Below are 16,653 nucleotides of genomic sequence, written 5' to 3' on the forward strand. Positions count from 1 at the left end.
CCCAATTTTTTATTTTCCTAAGGGTAACAGGGGAAATTGGACCCCAAAAATTGTTTTGCAATTTGTCCTGAGTAGGCTGATACCCTACATGTGGGGGTAAAACACTGTTTGGGCGCATGGCAGAGCTTGGAAGGGAAGGAGCACCATTTGACTTTTTCAACTCAGAATTGGCTGGAATTGAGATCAGACGCCATGTTGCATTTGGAGAGCCCCTGATGTGCCCAAACAGTGGAAACCCCCAATTCTAACTCCAACCCGAACCCCAACACACCCCTAACCCTAATCTCAGCCCTAACCCTAACCCTAGCCCTAACCCTAGCCTTAGCCCTAACTCTATCCCTAGCCCTAACCCTAACCCTAGCCCTAACCCTAACCCTAATGGAAAAATGGAAATAAATACATTTTTTTTATTTTATTATTTTTCCCTAACTAAGGGGGTGATAACGGGGGGTTTGATTTACTATTTATGGCGGTTTTTATATTTGGCAGCTGTCACAAGCTAAAAGACGCTTTTTATTGTAAAAATAGTTTTTGCATCACCACATATTGAGAGCTATAATTTTTCCGTATTTTGACCCACCGAGTCATGTGAGGTTTTATTTTTTGCGGGACGAGTTGACGTTTTTATTGGTACCATTTTCGGGCACGTGATATTTTTTGATCGCTTTTTATTCCGATTTTTGGGACGCAGAATGAACAAAAACCAGCGTTTCATGAATTTCTTTTGGGGGGGTGCGTTTACACCGTTCCGCGTGCGGTAAAATTGATAAAGTGGTTTTATTCTTCAGGTCAGTACGGTTACAGCGATACCTCATTTAGGTTTTTTTTTATGTTTTGTCAGTTTTATGCAATGAAAACTATTTTATATAAAAAATAATTATTTTTGCATCGCTTTATTCTGCGAGCTATAACTTTTTTATTTTTTCGCTGATGATGCTGTGTGGCGGCTCGTTTTTTGCGGGACAAGATGATGTTTTCAGCGGTACCATGGATATTTATATGCGTCTTTTTTATTGCGCGTTATTACACTTTTTGTTTGGCGGTATGATAATAAATCATTATTTATTCGGTCGTCCATGACAGCACCACCTGAGAGAGGGGATCCGCCCTTCAGGAACAGGAAACCTACAGATACAAAAGGGCGGCACCTCTCCCACGCAGTTGGTTTCCTGTTCCTATAGGACGGGACTTCCTACAGATGGTCCATCATGGAGTCGTCGAGGGATTCCCAGGCCGGCTGACCGACCCAGGTAGCGGGGGGTCTCCTACCTCGGTCAAGCTCGGGTCCCTGGATGCGCCACGGTAGGGCCGGGTAGGTCACCACGGCAGTGGTTGGAGCAGGCGGAGCAGAGGGTCCGGTGGACAGCCGTCTCCATAGGGCCGGCACAAGGAGGTATGTATGACCCCCGGGACCCCTCTTGTTGCATTCACCCGGTCTCCGCTTGCTCTTCTCTCTCTCTCTCGCCGGGGGCTGGCGGTCGCGCCCGTTCGGCGGGCGCAGGTCGGCGCATGTGGGAGCGGCGGGCATTCCGGAGCCGGGGGCGCTGTGCCGGCTCCTTCCCGCACGCTCCCGCGGTCTCGGACGCGCGGCGGAAGTGACGCAGCGGAAGGGGCGGGGCCGGGAACGGCGAAACCGGAAGTCGGATGCCGGCCGGCTTTCCGGGATGCGCCGCCGGTGCACGGCGGTCTGGGGCGGCGCGTGGTACCCGGGGGGGGGAGGGGGACGGAGCATGTGGGGGGGGAGTCGCGGGGGGGGAGGACCCGGGTGGGAGGTGCCGCGCCAGAGCCCTGCTGACCCGGACACTGTGGGAGGCATTAAAAGCACAGGAGGTGGCGCTGCTGGGGTGCTTCTGAAGGCCCAGCAATGGATTCGACAGAAGCCCCCACAGAGCAGCAGTCTCTGGGCGCAGGAGCGCCCAGAGAAACAGGCCACGATAAAACCTCATGCGAGTGGCCAGCAGAAGAAACAGAAAAGGACGAGCGAACAAAGCCACAGGAGTTCCTCCAGAATAAAAGACCCTCCTACCTCCCTCCGTGACCCGGTACCTGCCTCATCTGCATGGGTAAGAGATCTCCGTGAATGTACCCTGATGCAGTGTTTTATTTTGTTCTTTCGCAGGCAAGGAAAGCTACGGGGAAGCAGAAGCACAGGGAATGTGCCCTCTGTAAATGCCCTTTGCCAGACGGCCACCCTAAAAAGTTGTGTCAGCCATGTGTGCGACAAACGATAGGGGTTGGATGGGGACGGTGCCCTAGGGGTAGGTTGACAGGCCCTTACACTCTCCCCCGTCCATACAGGTGGCGGAAGAAACACGGGACTTCACCACAAGCCTGAGGGAGATAATCAGGACAGAAATGAAGGCCCTATCTAAAAAAGACTCCTCTAGGGGAAGAGAAGTTAGTCTCTCTGGTTCAGAGTCCTCGGCCGCACCTGGAAACGATGACTCCTCAGATTCCCCGACCTCCACTTCATCTTCTTCAGAGGAAGACTCGAGCCGTTTCTGCTTTCCCTTAGACCAAATGGATAAGTTAGTTAAAGCAGTAAGGTCCACCATGGGGGTAGCAGACACAAAGCCGGAACTTTCGGCACAGGACGTGATGTTTGGAGGTCTAGATCCCAGAAAGCGCAGATCCTTCCCGTTGAATGATAAAGTCCAGAACCTAATAGATAGGGAATGGAAAAGGCCAGAAAAAAGAGGTTCTTTGCCACCTGCCTTCAAACGAAGGTACCCGTTTGATGACCCAGTGGTAAACAAATGGGACAAGGCCCCTAAGCTGGACGCGGCAGTGGCCAAAGCCTCCAAAAAGTCCTCCATACCTTTCGATGACATGGCCTCCTTAAAAGACCCGCTAGATAAAAAAGCGGATTCTTTTCTGAAAGGAACATGGGAGATGTCAGCGGGTGCCTTGAGACCAGCAGTAGCGGCCACATGTACGGCCAGATCCATGATGGTCTGGCTGAATCAGCTGGATTCCCAATTGAAGGATGGAACCTCAAGAGCATCCATTTGAAAAGCTTTACCAGTTATCCAAAGTGCTGCTGCTTTTCTGGCTGATGCGTCAGCAGACTCTGCGAGGATGGCGGCTAGGACCGCAGGTTTATCCAACGCAGCTCGAAGGGCTCTCTGGTTAAAATGCTGGCCAGGAGACATCCAGGCCAGATCTCGACTCTGTTCCATTCCTTGTGAGGGCGAATACCTGTTTGGCCCCGTCCTGGATGAACTTTTAGAGAAGGCCGGGGACGTAGGAGGCCGTCCAGGGATCAGGACAGATGGGACGACAAAAGAAGGAGAGGTACAGGATTCATGTTCGGAGGAGGGGGGCGCCAGGAAGGTCCAGCACGGGACACTAAAAAGCCACCCCAATGACTAGTTGCTCCAGTAGGGGGGAGACTAGCTGCCTTCTACCCGGCCTGGACATTAATCTCTAATAGCAACTGGATACTGGGGGTGGTAGCTGCGGGTCTACGACTAGAATTCTCCCGAGTTCCCCAAGATCGATTTAAGGTCACCCCTCTTAGGTCATCCACATCAGAACAGTCTGCCCTGGAAGCTGAAGTTCGGGATCTTTGCCATAAGAAGGTCCTAACTAAAGTTCCAGAGGGAGAAAGGGGGAAAGGTTTCTACTCCCCTTTGTTCCTGGTCCGCAAGCCAGACAGCTCCTTTAGGACCATAATAAATCTTAAATCCCTCAATGAATTCCTGGTCATACGCCCATTTAAGATGGAAACAATTAATTCAACAATAAAATTACTGTTTCAAAACTGCTTTATGGTGGTGTTAGATTTGAAAGATGCCTACTACCATATACCCATTCATGCAGATCATCAGAGTTTTCTCAGAGTAGCGGTGCAGTTAGATGGGTCAGTTCAACATTTCCAGTATGCGGCCCTCCCCTTTGGGGTGGCAATCGCTCCCCGTGTGTTTACTAAAGTAGTAGCGGAAGTTATGGCCCATCTACGTGAATCAGACATTTTAGTAGTCCCCTACTTAGATGACTTCTTGATTGTAGGGAAAACGGCTAACCATTGTTTGGAACAGCTACAAAGGGCAATGTCTGCCCTAGAACGGTTAGGATGGCTGCTTAACATTAAAAAATCTTGGTTACAGCCGATGAGAATCCAACAATTCTTGGGCCTGATCCTGGATTCTGAGAAACAGGAATGCCGTCTGCCCCCGGAGAAGCTGGTTCGCCTACACTATCAGGTCCTGAACGCCTCCATTAACCCGACCATGTCCCTCAGAAAAGCCATGTCCCTTCTAGGTTCACTTTCCTCCTGTATCCCGGCGGTCCAGTGGGCCCAGTTTCATTCAAGAACTCTACAGGGCGAGGTCTTAAGGCATCAAAAAATGCTTGGGGGTTACTTAGAGGGCCAGCTAACCTTGTCCTGAAACACAAGGGAATCCCTAGAATGGTGGCTAGACGAGAATAATTTATCCAGAGGGGTTCCCTGGGAATATGACATATCCCGCATAATCACCACGGATGCTAGCCCTTCCGGTTGGGGGGCTCATATGGGGGAGATTCTGGTCCAGGGCCTATGGGAGCATCATCAGATAGAGATGTCATCTAACTTGAAAGAATTGACAGCAGTAGAGCTGGCAGCTAAGGAACTGCTTGTGTATCTACAGGGCCATCATGTGCGAGTGTTCTCCGACAATCTGGTCACCGTGGCGTATATCAACCACCAAGGCGGGACCCGTTCCAAATCCCTGATGAATGTAGCAGAACGGCTGTTCCAGCTAGCAGAGCAGCATTTTCTATCATTAACAGCTCTACATATAAAGGGGAAAGAAAACACCACAGCAGATTTCCTGAGCCGCAATCTCTTAAGGCAAGGAGAATGGTCCCTAAAAAACTCTATCTTCGACCTGATTGTACAAAAGTGGGGACAGCCAGAGATAGATCTCTTCGCCACCAAGGAAAACAGGAAAGTAAGGCAATTTTGCTCACTAAATCCCAGAGAAGACCCCCTGGCGGTAGACTCCTTGCTGATAAAGTGGGATTTCGGGCTAGCCTACACCTTCCCTCCCCTATCGCTATTACCTCTGGTGGTGAGGAAAATCAGGAAAGACAGAGCAAAAGTTATAGTGATCGCTCCGTTTTGGCCCAGGAGGGCTTGGTTCTCATGCCTCAGGACCATGTCAGTGTCTGATCCTTGGGTCCTGCCGGAGATCCCGGATCTCCTATCCCAGGGCCCAGTCTTTCATCCTCAGGTGGCTGGCCTACATCTGACGGCGTGGAGTTTGAACGGACACTGCTGAAAGATAAAGGCTTCTCCCCAGACCTGATTGACACTCTACTTAAAAGTAGAAAGATCACTACTACCAAGATCTATGTCAGAATTTGGAAGAGATTCCTTCAGAACTCTAGAGTAGTCGCTGGGGGTTCGGCTCCTATAAATCAAATCTTAGAATTTCTTCAGAAAGGTCTAGAAATGGGGCTCTCCACTAGTACCCTCAAAGTACAAGTTTCAGCCTTGGGGGCCCTCTTTAGCTGCAACATCGCGGGTAATTACTGGGTCAGTAGATTCATCAAGGCAGCAGGTAGATCCAGGCCAGTGGTGAAGGATAGATTCATGCCATGGGACTTGAACCTAGTCCTCACAGCTATGACAGAAGCTCCATTCGAACCCATCTCATCAGCCTCTATAAAAAACCTGTCCCTCAAGGTAGCCTTCCTGGTAGCTCTAACCTCAGCTCGTAGAGTAAGCGACATCCAGGCATTAGCTAGGCGTCCTCCTTCTTTACAGTTTAAGGACGATAGGGTAATACTCAGACCTGACCCGGCGTACTTACCGAAGGTAGTTTCTAGCTTTCATAGAACACAGGAAATAGTCCTTCCATCCTTCCTCCCTAATCCAGCTAATGAGAAGGAGGAGAAATTACACACCTTAGATGTTAGAGAATGCCTTAGAGAATATCTGGCGGTTACTGATCCCTGGAAGAAGGAGAATGCCCTATTTATCTCCCATCAAGGTCCCAGGAAAGGCTGTAGAGTGTCAAAAAATACACTAGCTAGGTGGATTAGAGAGGCTATTTCAATTGCATACACCTCAAAGGGCAGACCGGCACCTGCAAAACTGAGGGCACATTCCACCAGAGCCATGGCGTCCTCGTGGGCCGAGAGATCAGAAGTCTCCATTGACCAGATATGTAAGGCGGCTACTTGGTCCTCTCCGAGCACCTTTTATAGTCATTATAGGCTAGACTTGGGTGCTTCCACAGACCTCTCTTTTGGTATAAGGGTACTGCAGGCTGTAGTCCCTCCCTAAATAGTTATTACTCTCTGTAAATCTCTCAGGTGGTGCTGTCATGGACGACCGAATAAAGTCTTAGTTACTCACCGGTTTACGGTATTTTTCGGAGTCCATGACAGCACCCGTATATTCCCCCCCTTTTTTTAGTTTAAATTTGGATATGCACTCCTTTCTCTTATATGTACACTAGTAAGGAATAGTTGTATAAAAAACACTGTGTATAAATTTTGCTATTAACCATTGTGGTCCTCTTGTGCTCTGTAATCCAACTGATGCGTGGGAGAGGTGCCGCCCTTTTGTATCTGTAGGTTTCCTGTTCCTGAAGGGCGGATCCCCTCTCTCAGGTGGTGCTGTCATGGACTCCGAAAAATACCGTTAACCGGTGAGTAACTAAGACTTTTTTGCTTCGTTTTTTATTTTTATTTTTTAAGGGGTTCGCTAAAGGGGTTAATTAATGGGACAGTTTTATAGGTAGGGCGGGTCATTACGGATGCGGCAATACCTAATATCTGTACTTTTATTTTTTTTTTTTTTATTTCCAAAAAATGGATTTATTTGGGGGAATATTTTTTTTTTCTAATTTATTTGGCGATTTTTTTAAAAATTATTTTAACACTTTTTTTTATTTTTTTTTAACTTTATTAAATAGTCCCAGGTGGGACATCACTGTCCTGTGACAGATCGCTGATCTGTCACATCACAGATCACTGTGACAGATAAGGCGATCTGTCCCAGGCAGTGCAGAAGGCTTCCTCATGCCTGCGCTTTGCAGGCTCTGAGGAAGCCAGCTTCCTGCAGGCCCCCAAAGGCCCCCGTCGCCATCTTGGATTCGGGGGCCTGCAGGAAAGGAGCCCCCCGCAGCAGCGCTGCACATTGCGCTGCCGTGGGGGGCTCAGGGAAGCACGGAGGGAGCCCCCTCCCTGCCGATGCTTCCCTTTAACCCCCGGTACACCGCGATCATGTTTGATCGTGGTGTGCAAGGGGTTAACATGTCGGGGGCGGTCCATGACCGCCCCTGACACATTGTGCCGGGTGTCAGCTGTGATAATCAGCTGACACCCGGCCACGATCAGCGGCACTCACCACGTGGGCGCCGCTGATCGCGGTAGACGTACTATCCCGTCCATGGGCATAGGGGCCCGGGTCCCATGGATGGGATAGTACGTCGGATGTCAGGAAGGGGTTAATAACCTTAAATAAACCATACTAATCCAAATGCCTAATCCACTGAAACCAACGTCTCCTCCACCAATAATAAAATAATAAACCACAAATATTCCTCACCTGTCCACCGAGAAGGTAATCCATAACGTCCCATGATGATTCTGATCACTTTGAGAGTAGTCACATCAGTGATGTGACTGCTCTCAAAGACAACCGGCGATACACTGAGAGGAGGTAATCGCTCCCGCAGTGTATCAATGAGCTGTCATGAGAGTTCACAGAAGTTCATCAACTCCGGTGCTCTCACTACCGCTGTGTGAGAACTTTCTCACGCAGTGGTGCCGTTATTGAGAGCATCGGAGTTGATTAGCTGATGATCTCTGGTGAACTCTCATGGCAGCTCAGTGATACACTGCGGGAGTGATTACCTCCTCTCAGTGTATTGCCAGAGGTCAGGTGAGATCGACGTGGTACACCTGGTATTAAATGGACTACGGCGGAAAGGTGAGTATATGTTGGTTTATTTTTGATTGTTTGCAGGAGACACGGGCATCGGGGATTAGGCGTTCGGTGAGTATGCATTTTGTATGTGAATATGTTTGGCGCTGGAAGATGAAACTATTCTCCCATCATCGGCGCATGCTGTCTCTGTTATATGTCACAAAAGATGTAGCCGGATGGGAGTAGTAGTCCCATCAGATGACGTCTGAGGCTGGTTTCACACTAGCGTTTTTTTGCGCTGCGTTTTTGCGTCCTTTTCCCCTATCTTTAACATGGGTGCGCATGGTCTAGTGTTTGCACGCGTTCGTACGCGTTTTACGTGCGCATGCGTTTTTTTGTAGTGTGCGCCCAGGCGTGCCGGACGCTACCTGTTGCATTTTTGGTCCATCTGACCTGTCTCAAAGAAACGCATGCACATGGAATGCGCACGGAATGCCCAAAAAAACACATTACAGTTTATGGGAATGCAGATGTGCGCATGGCTAAAAAATTGTTAAAACACATGCGCAAAAAAGCAGCAAACGCATACAAAACGCACAATGCGTTTTTTGCATGCGTTTGCACTGCGCAAAAATGCAGCGCAAAAAAACGCTAGGGTGAAACTAGCCTTAGTACAATCACTATGGGCTTTTCGTCGAATGGGTGCACACAGACACACACATATATTCTCCGCCCGCACACCCTTTCTCCTTCTGACATAATTTCCTTTGACAATTTGCAGCGTTTTTGGCAGCAAATCTGCAAACCTTTTTACACCTGCGTTTTTGCTGCAGATTTGACTGACCCAATTGAAGTCAATGAGTCTAAAACGCTGCAGAAACGCAAAAAGAATTGACATGCTGCAGAGAATATAACGCTGCAAATACGGATGGAAATTTACTGATCATGTGCACAACACTTCAGGATTGTCATTGAATTACCTTGCTTAAGCATTCCATTGCGTTTTTGGACCATGTTCGCCTGTAAAAAAACTCTGCGAAAACGCATCAAAAACACATCGCGCGCACATAGCCTAAAGTTTTATTTGGATGAGCATATTATACAGACATGTTCTGTCCAAGTTGCAATCTCATAGCACATAGACTAAGGTAATTCAATTGGTTTGTTCCGATGACAGATTTTTTCCAAGGGACATTTTTTCACAAATTGCTGCCTGCACTTGAAAGGACTTTGCATATTCAAGTCTATGGGTGCGCAAAAAAACAAAAACAAAACTGGATCACATGCGGATCATCTGTGATTTTTAAGGATACATTGCCATAATTAAGAAAATAAACTATTTTTGGTCTTGTAAATGTTGTAAATGAGAGCCCTGCGAACCACCTCCAACCTCCTGGCAATCTCTGGTACTTCTTCTGATTAGTAAGCTTGGCTTGACATCAGGTGTGTATCATGCCGCAAAGATGTTGTTGTGCCCAGTGTCATACTGAAGAGCATTGGGCCCACCAGAGGATTTGATTCTGAGGGCCCACCTTTCTCTCCCACTCAAGGTTTGCACTATGAACTCCTGAAGAAGCAGCCATGGCCCACCAGAGGATTCTCCGGTTCTCTGGTGGGCCAGTCCAACTCTGGTTGTGCCGAGTTTTATGATGAGTCACCGAAGGAGGAAAAAACAAAATACCAGCTAAGTCCAGAAAAACCAGAGAGGTTGCCAGCTATCGGATTGCAGACCCCTGAACCTATCCACAACAACTAGCAGTAGCCGTGGGGGGTTCCTACGGTGCCCTAGACCCCTCGATCACAGCCGGAGAACTATATAGCCTAAAGACAGAAAGGGGAAAAACTAAACTGCCCCAGAGCAGACCCCAAAGCAATAGGCAGCCCCCAACATATAATGACGGTGAAGCAAGATTAAAACACTAACACAGATAGAAAGATAGGTTGAGCAAATGATGGGGCCCAAGCTAACTACAAAGGACAGGATAGGAAAGCTGCTGTCTGCCATCCGCAAAAACCCTATCAAAATGGGCCAACCGACTGATAGGAAAAACAGGCCCTGAAGTCGCTAGGCTTCAAAAGACTATATCAGCACTCAGGTATATTCTGAAGACAGAGCAAAAGATCAACAGATCAAAGACAAAAATGGAATTCAGCTCACCCCCGGCCGGGGATGGCAGAACTCCCAAAAAACAAGGCAAAACAAAAACAAAACTGAAGAGTACAAAGCAGAGAAGAAAAACTTAGCTTTGAGATGCAGGAATCAGACTGGTCTCCAAGAATCCAGCAGGAAAATCACCAGCCAGGAAGAAGGGCGTCGGCAGCCTTATGTCCAGTCCTCAATTCCAGCCACCCAGTCATCATCTAGCTGCCCATGTGTTCGGTAATCAGCCTCACTACCTTCCTTCACCAGAGGAGGGAGTTCATCAGACCTCAATGGTGAAGGGAAAAACGAACTCACAACAGTACCTCCCCCTTGAGGAGGGGTCACCGAACCCTCATCCATGCCACCAGGGCGATCCAGGTGAGCCCGATGAAAGGCATGCACCAATCTTTCGGCATGAATATCAGAGGCAGAGACCCAGGAATTATCCTCCTGACCATAACCCTTCCACTTAATCAAATACTGGAGTCTCCGTCTAGCCATACGGGAAACCAGTATCTTCTCTACCTCATATTCCATGTTACCTTCAACCAATATAGGGTCAGGAGGTGCCACCACAGGAACTCCTGGTTCAACAAACCTCTTCAACAAGGACTTATGAAACACATTATGAATTTTAAATGTGACAGGAAGAGCCAACCGAAAAGAGACCGGATTAATAATCTCCAAAATCTTGTAAGGTCCAATAAATCTAGGCTTAAATTTAGGAGAAGCCACCTTCATAGCGATTTTTTTTATTACAACCAAACCATATCACCCACCTTAAACTGGGGACCAACGGTCCTACGCCGGTTGGAAAACCGCTGGGCCTTTTCCTGGGAGAGAGACAACTTATCCACTACTTGGTCCCAGATCTGGTGCATTCTCTCCACCACAGTATCAACACCTGGGCAGGCAGAAGGCTCCACCTGCCCTGAAGAAAATCGAGGGTGAAAACCAAAGTTACAAAAAAAAGGTGACATCAAAGTGGCAGAACTAGCTCTATTATTTAAAGCAAATTCGGCCAAGGGCAAAAATGAAACCCAATCATCCTGATCGGCAGAAATAAAACATCTCAAATACGACTCCAAAGTCTGGTTTGTTCTCTCCGTCTGCCCATTGGTCTGAGGGTGAAACGCAGAGGAGAAGGACAACTGAATTCCCAGCTTGGAACAGAAAGTCCTCCAAAATCTAGACACAAACTGAACTCCTCTGTCAGATACAATGTTCTCAGGAATCCCGTGCAAGCGAACCACCTGTTGCAAAAACAAGGGCACCAACTCAGAGGAAGATGGCAACTTAGGGAGTGGTACAAGATGGACCATCTTAGAGAATCTATCAGAAATCACCCAAATAACAGTCATTCTCTGAGAGACAGGCATATTAGAGATAAAATCCATTTAAATATGGGTCCATGGCCTCCTGGGCACCGGCAAAGGCATCAACAAGCCACTAGAGCGAGAACAAGGTTTAGACCGGGAGCAAGTCCCACAGGACTGCACAAAATTCCTGACATCATGAGACAAGGCGGGCCACCAAAAAGACCGACTCACCAGATCTCTAGTACCAAAAATACCTGGATGACCAGCCAATGCAGAGCAATGAACTTCAGACATCACTCTCTTCCTCCACTGGTCAGGAACATACAACTTTCCACTGGGACAACGCTCAGGTTTGTCCTCCTGAAACTCTTCCAGAGCACGTCTCAAATCGGGCGAGATGGCAGAAAGAACTACCCCCTCACCTAAGATGGTAGCAGGCTTAGTCACAACAGGAGAATCAGCAAGGAAACTCCTAGAGAGGACCTCTGCCTTGACATTCTTAGTGCCCGGAAGAAAAGAGACCACAAAATCAAAACGTGTGAAAAACTAGGCCCACCTAGCCTGTCTAGGATTCAAGCGCTTGGCCGACTCCAGGTAAATCAAATTCTTGTGGACAGTAAGGACCACGACTTGATGTTTGGCTCCCTCCAACCAATGTCTCCACTCCTCAAATGCCCATTTCATGGCCAACAGTTCCCGATTCCCCACATCATAGTTACATTCGGATGGGGAGAACTTTCGGGAAAAGAAAGCACAAGGATTCATTTTAGATGTCACAGGATCTTTTTGGGACAACACCGCTCCTGCACCAATCTCAGAAGCGTCCACCTCTACCTGAAACGGGAGTGAGACATCAGGTTGCCGCAAAACCGGAGCAGAAGTGAATCTTCGCTTCAGCTCCTGAAAGGAAGAAACAGCCTCCGGAGACAAATTCAGCACATCAGCACCCTTCCTAGTCAAATCCGTCAATGGCTTGGCAATACCAGAAAAATTAGCTATAAATTTCCGATAAAAATTAGCAAAACCCAAAAACTTCTGGAGGGCCTTCAAAGAAGTGGGCTGAACCCAATCATAAATGGACTGTACCTTGGCCGGGTCCATTTCAATTGTTGACGGAGACAAAATAAATCCCAAAAATGAAATCCTCTGTACCCCAAAAAGGCATTTCGATCCCTTGACATACAGGGAATTCTCCCTCAAAATCCGGAACACAGTCCGAACATGTTCCACATGAGAGTCCCAATTCTTGGAGAAGATCAAAATATCATCCAGATAGATAATCAAAAATTTATCCACAAAGTCTCGGAATATATCGTTCATGAAGCACTGGAAGACAGAAGGGGCATTAGTGAGCCCAAAAGGCATCACCAGATACTCAAAATGTCCCTCCGGAGTATTAAACGCCGTCTTCCATTCATCCCCATGCTTAATGCGAATAAGATTATACGCCCCCTGAGGTCAAGCTGGGTAAACCAGCAAGCACCTTTAACTCTGGAGAATCGATCAGAAATCAGGGGTAACGGATACTGATATTTAACAGTAATTTTGTTGAGGGCACGATAGTCAATACAAGGCCTTAATGAACCATCCTTTTTAGCCACGAAAAAAAAACCAGCACCTAAGGGTGAAGAGGATGGTCTAATATGACCCTTCTCCAATGCCTCCTTAATATAGGATCGCATAGCCTCGTGCTCGGGTACAGATAAATTGAAAAGCCGACCCTTGGGGAATTTACACCCCGGGTTCAGCTCAATTGCACAGTCATAACTCCTATGAGGAGGCAAAGACGCAGACTCATTCTCACTAAATACATCATAAAAGTCAGCCAAATAGTCAGGAACATCATGCGACTGGGGAGAGGTGGAGAAAACAGGAGCATCACTAAGGGCACACCGACAACCCCAACTCACCACAGACAAAGATTTCCAATCCAGAACTGGATTATGAATTTGCAACCAGGGAAACCCCAGAACAATGGTATCATGCAAATTATGCAACACCAAAAATCTGCAATTTTCTTGATGGTCTGGGGCGACCCGCATTACCAACTGGGTCCAAAACTGAGGTTTATTCCTCGCCAAAGGAGTAGCATCAATACCCCTCAAAGGGATAGGCGTCCGCAGAGGTGTCATAGGAAATCCACAACGTTTAGCAAAATCCAAGTCCATCAGGTTAAGAGCTGCTCCTGAATCCACAAAAGCCTTGGCGGAAAATGTGGACAGGGAGCAGATCAGAGTAATTGCCAGAAGAAACTTGGGTTGAACACCACCCACAGAAAACGTGTGTGCACAACGTTTCTCTCGTTTAGGGCAGACAGAAACAATATGCGAGGCATCTCCACAAAAAAAACACAGCTTATTACGCCTTCTGAACTCCTGAAGTTGCGCCCTAGACAAAACTCTATCACATTGCATAGGTTCAGACATTTGTTCAACAGGTGGCAACATCTCTCGTGTAGTTTTGCGTTCACGTAAACGCCGATCCACCTGAATGGCTAATGACATAGAATCGTCAAGACCAGAGGGAACAGGAAATCCTACCATAGTATCTTTTACAGTTTCTGACAAACCCTTCCGAAAGAGGGCTGCCAAGGCACCATCATTCCAGGTAGTAAGGACCGCCCACTTTCGGAATTTTTGACAGTACAACTCTGCCGAATCCCGACCCTGGCTTAATGCCAACAGGGTCTTTTGAGCCTGATCAATAGCATTAGGTTCATCATACAACAACCCCAAGGCTTGAAAAAATACGTTCACATTATTCAGAATAAGATCATCAGGTTTCAAAGAAAACGCCCAATCCTGGGGATCGCCGCGCAGCAAAGAGATGACAATTTTAACCTGCTGCGCGGAGTTCCCCGACGAGTTAGGCTTTAAGGCAAAAAATAATTTACAATTATTCTTGAAATTCAAGAATTTAGACCGATCCCCCAAAATTACATCAGGAGTAGGAATCTTTGGTTCAGCAGCATGTGAATGAGCAAGATAGGCGGAAATTCCCCGCACTTCAGCAGCGAGCTGCTCCACACGATCAGACAATTGCTTCATCTCCATTGAGAGAAAAATTCCCCCTACGGCCTCAGAGATATAGAGGAAAAAATATGCACACAAAAAAAAAAAAAAAAAATTCTGACACCTTTTTTTTTTTTTTCTTTACAATTCTCTCCTGCTATTGAGTACCCTAGGATCTGCGGTATGGCTGGTGATTCTGTTATGATGAGTCACCGAAGGAGGAAAAAACAAAATACCAGAAAAACCAGAGAGGTTGGCAGCTATCGGATTGCAGACCCCTGAACCTATCCACAACAACTAGCAGTAGCCGTGGGGGGTTCCTATGGTGCCCTAGACCCCTCGATCACAGCCGGAGAACTATATAGCCTAAAGACAGAAAGGGGAAAAAGTAAACTGCCCCAGAGCAGACCCCAAAGCAATAGGCAGCCCCCAACATATAATGACGGTGAAGCAAGATGAAAACACTAACACAGATAGAAAGATAGGTTGAGCAAATGATGGGGCCCAAGCTAACTACATAGGACAGGATAGGAAAGCTGCTGTCTGCCTTCCGCAAAAACCCTATCTAAATGGGCCAACCGACTGATAGGAAAAACAGGCCCTGAAGTCGCTAGGCTTCAAAAGACTGTATCAGCACTCAGGTATATTCTGAAGACAGAGCAAAAGATCAACAGATCAGAGACAAAAATGGAATTCAGCTCACCCCCGGCCGGGGATGGCAGAACTCCCAAAAAACAAGGCAAAACAAAAACAAAACTGAAGAGTACCAAGCAGAGCAGAAAAACTTAGCTTTGAGATGCAGGAATCAGACTGGTCTCCAAGAATCCAGCAGGAAAATCACCAGCCAGGAAGAAGGGCGTCGGCAGCCTTATATCCAGTCCTCAATTCCAGCCACCCAGTCATCATCTAGCTGCCCATGTGTTCGGTAATCAGCCTCACTACCTTCCTTCACCAGAGGAGGGAGTTCATCAGACCTCAATGGTGAAGGGAAAAACGAACTCACAACAGCCGAGCCTAAACATGAGAAAAGGCGCCAGGAAGGTTGGAGGTGGTTCACAGGGCTCCTATCAAAACCAAGGTCCTGCAAATTTAAATCTTCTCCATCCACGTTACAGTACAAGTAAGTACACGAATGGCTTGATGCTTACCAGTTTCCATCTTGATTGCTAAACTGTTGTACTGCATACCCGAACTGTACACCAGGTGGTCCAGAAAATATTTTATTCCCTGAAAGTCCAACATTATATGCAATGCCGAAACTCAGAAAGAGGCCTGGAAAAAAAGAGAAATGGGAAAGAAAAATAAGAAGAAATGGTTTATTGGGAATCTGATGGCTACCACATGCCCTTCAAACCACGAGTGTGCATTTCTTCTTGCGTTAATACCCTTCCTAATAAGCTCTTTGCACTCTATATTTCATCATGCTATATGGCAAAAAACTTTTAAAAATGAATTTGCGATATGCTAATTAGTGTCAGGCTAGTTAAGGAGGCGTTAGTTTCCCCAGACAAGTCATCTCACTAGTCATGTTACCATACCCCTGTGTGTTAACCATTTTTCTAATATTCTTTCTGGGATTTTTAGTCCAGGGAACAATCCTATCAGTGACTGACAGCTATTTTTGTATAAATGTGCATACGGACATTGCTGTCAGTCACCAATAAGACCAACCACTGTACCAGAGAAAGCAAAGGTGTGAGTGATCAAAAGACCGGTTATATTGAATCAAAACTAAAAATCAATCTCCTCCGGCTTTATAACATGAAGCCTGCAGACTGGACTGCATTTTCATGGTGACAGATTTCTTTTAACCCCTCCACTCCCAGCCTGTTTTCACCATCCTGACCAGGCCAATTTTTTCAATTTTGATCACTGTGTTGTTATGCACGCAGGTGGCGCTCGTGGTTCGTGGACCCACTATGCCACGGAAGTGGGCTTACCTAGGAGAGGAGTAGCTAACCAGCTACCTGGTGTTCACTGGAGCTCCTGATGGTGGATTCAGGCTTGGCTGCAGGTAGCCAACGGGTACCACTAGTACGCAGTCCCCGATACTGTAGCTACTGACCACAGGGTCAGGTATGGAGACATGCATAGGAATAGGGCTCCGTTCAGACTAATAGGTTTTGGATACTCTGTGGAACGATTACTGACGATTACTGATTACTCCCAGCCGTTGGCTGTGGGCGTTTAACTTTTAGCATGCACTGCCCCTTTAAGAGGAAGGGAGAACATGCGCAAACTGCAGTGCGCACAACATCAGGAGGCAGGGAGGATGTCAAAGACCACGCCGCGCAGCCAGGGTGGTGAGTAAGCCGA

General features: G+C 47.4%; 1 protein-coding gene across 2 annotated transcripts in view; it reads right to left on the reverse strand.

Annotated features, from left to right (window-relative positions):
• Window positions 1–16,653, reverse strand: part of ITGA2 (integrin subunit alpha 2) — a 192,664-nt gene that overhangs the window by 93,121 nt on the left and 82,890 nt on the right. For both annotated transcript variants that reach the window (XM_073583396.1, XM_073583397.1), the window contains one exon: window positions 15,486–15,609. In XM_073583396.1, the coding sequence (XP_073439497.1) occupies window positions 15,486–15,609 (124 nt within the window). The remainder of the gene's footprint in view (window positions 1–15,485; window positions 15,610–16,653) is intronic.

This window comes from Dendrobates tinctorius, unplaced genomic scaffold (assembly GCF_039654945.1).
Source record: "Dendrobates tinctorius isolate UK_male_01 unplaced genomic scaffold, ASM3965494v1 ptg000078l, whole genome shotgun sequence".
In the NCBI taxonomy this organism is placed as follows: domain Eukaryota; kingdom Metazoa; phylum Chordata; class Amphibia; order Anura; family Dendrobatidae; genus Dendrobates; species Dendrobates tinctorius.